The 2784-nt window shown below is 39.9% G+C and overlaps 1 protein-coding gene across 1 annotated transcript; it reads right to left on the bottom strand.

Annotated features, from left to right (window-relative positions):
- Positions 1 to 1033: 1033 nt before the first annotated feature.
- LOC107910990 (uncharacterized) lies at positions 1034 to 2401 on the bottom strand. Its single transcript, XM_016838895.2, has one exon. It carries the CDS (start codon positions 2399 to 2401, stop codon positions 1034 to 1036), a length of 1368 nt encoding a protein of 455 aa, XP_016694384.2.
- Between the last annotated feature and the right edge of the window lie 383 nt (positions 2402 to 2784).

Here is a 2784-nt window from a genome sequence, read left to right as displayed (position 1 = left end):
GCTGCAGTTTGGCTAGTTTTTCTTACATCTGAGCTTGCATCTGTTCTTGCAATTGCTCTAATTTCTCTAGTCTTTGATCCATTTCTTTGGTTCTCCGGCGAGTACCGTAATGATATCTAGTTGACAGATTTTCGTTGATTTCCAAGGTAACTGTCATTGATTAGAGCTCTTATTATTATTATTTTTAAAACTTTAATGCATATGATAAAAATGCAATGCAGATGAATGAATGCAAAGAAAAGGCATTGATTCTAATTCAATTTCATTAGAAAAACTTGACTAGAAAACAAATTTCTTTACATAAAGTGGATTACATGTACGGCTTTGCCTTTATGCTCAAAGCCTTAACCCTCTTAAGGAGCCAAGCTAACTCTCGACCCCGACTTAACTCCGACTCATATTTCAAACTCAGTATATCAGTCTGAACCGCTAAGGTTTGTAGATGGTCAGCCACTTCCCGCACTTGAGTCACAACTTCGCCCATATCGTAATCTCTATCTCTAATTTGACTTTGAAGATGATGGAGCTGCTCTTGGTACTGTTCATTACGTCTTTCAAGAAATTCTACTCGTAATTCAGAATTTCGCAATGCGTCTTCAAGTTCTCCTATCCTTTCTTTCAACTCTTCAATCTTACTCAAACTTGCTTTTAGCTCGACCACAGAGTTGCCACTACGGCACAAGTGAAGCGACCTTTCTAACTTCGCTACCCGATCTTTTCACCTTGCTTCTTCATTTTGGCATTCTAATAAACTTTTCTCCAATGCACTCTCTCGAGCTCGGGCATCTTAAAATTTCTCTCCCCACTGATCAACTTTGGCCCTTTCTTCCTTGATCTCCTGCTTCCATTGTTCCGATGTTTTTCCCAAACCTGCGGTTCGCATTGACAAACACAGCCTCTTATAATCCGTTTTTAAACTATTTAAATCCTCTTCAGCCTTATTCTTCCCTTTTCTTAACTTTTTCGCTTCCAACCTGTGGATATCAATATCTAGTCCCAAACGCATCTTTTCCTCTTCTAGTTGTTCTATCCTCTATCTAAACTCTGAACTTCTTTTTTCAAAATCTTGTTTGATGATCTCTAATTCTGAAGGGACTACTCGCAAATGCTCTTCTATAGAATAACCGCATTCTTCTCTAGGCTTTGGAATGTTATCATTGATCCTCTTACTCCGCCACCCATGATACTCAGGAGTTGTCGTTGCTCCTACGGCAATTCTTTTCATCTGGTGAATTTGTTTCCAAGCGCTATACATCTCTCGAATCTTTCCCATATAGTTATTACCTTTATAAGAAAACTCACACTCAGCTAACCCTTGTGTTACCGGTACGAACTGTCTTGACTTATATTGTCTTAACACGAGCAGAGGGGCATATCCGACAGCTCCCCAAATTCCAAGCAAAGGGACCCAGTCAAAGTCCCCACATCGGTACAAAATCTCGTCGGGCACCATCCAAGAAGCTCTCCACTCAACATCTTCATCTCGTAGATTTTGTAGGATCGTCATCCACTTTTCCTCTGTGATGTCATCGCGTCTTGATGTCGTTGCTAATTCCTTCAAAGGCGAATAATTTTCTGAAAAAACTTGATAAGAAAACTTATCCACCTTCCAGAAATGGCTATGAAACCAAACTAACAGGAGTTGTGCACAACCAACGAATCTTCCCTCCCCCGTTCTTCGACATGCACTCAAAGATCTGAACGTTTCGGCTAAAATTGCTGGAACGGGTGTGACCCTCCTATCAAGTTGATCAAACAAATCTGTAACGACTTCATCTATATGCCCCAATGCTTTAGGAAAAATAACCAGCCCGTACATACTCAAAGCAAAAACATCGACTTTCTTCTTCGTATCAGGGTGTGCCAAAATCTGATCTCGCAAACTTCTCCAAGGGATACATCTATTTTTTCCCTTTTGCTTGATTCGTGCAGTGACCCATTGCTCACTCATTCTAGTAATTCTTGTTAACTTCTTTGTAAAAGTCAAAACATTAGCAGCTCTATAGTAAATTTTATCCATTTGGATTCTTGGACAACGAAGCAAAGTTGTATACTCCTCCACAGTAGGCACCATGTCTACCTTCCCAAATGTGAAGCAGCTATAAGTGGAATTCCAAAATTGAGCCAGAGCTCGAAATAGATGTTCATCTACATTGATGTCAAGCAAGTAGGGTAAATCACCATAATTACAGTAAAACAATTGTTTGACTTCATCATCCCACTGAGCCCAAATTTCTTTCAACTCCTGAAGGTTGTTTTGAGTCACATTGATGCTGGTGTAATCCCATAACTCTGACGCATGCCCCATTGTCAGACTATCACCTTTCTCGAGTTGCGACCTTTCTGACCATATTCGGATAACCGCATTATCTTTCACCTTGTTAAGAAATTCACTTTCCATGATTGGCTTTTCTATCTCGTAACTGAATATGAATCAACGCCTTCTTTAATGAAATGCCATGTAGACAAAATGCCATGCAGTCAAAACAAAATAATAAGTCAGTACCAAAATTAAAATCTGATACAAGCAAGAAATAATAGAACATATATTTGGATATCTACTAGGGGTTTGAAGTAGTTCTATCTAGGGTGGGTTCCTAGGGTTCGCTACATGTGGTTTAGTTCTAAAGTAAGGGTACCCGAACCAGCAGATTCCTCGATCTTCACCCATTATAGGCTCATATAGACCGAGTTTGATTCAGGGGAATACATTTCCCTATGGCTGCACGGAGATGAAAATCTCACGAAGACATAGGTACGGATGTATCCCGAAAGCGATCCACT

This window comes from Gossypium hirsutum, chromosome D11 (assembly GCF_007990345.1).
Source record: "Gossypium hirsutum isolate 1008001.06 chromosome D11, Gossypium_hirsutum_v2.1, whole genome shotgun sequence".
Taxonomy (NCBI): domain Eukaryota; kingdom Viridiplantae; phylum Streptophyta; class Magnoliopsida; order Malvales; family Malvaceae; genus Gossypium; species Gossypium hirsutum.
This window is presented reverse-complemented; position numbering and strand designations above follow the sequence as displayed.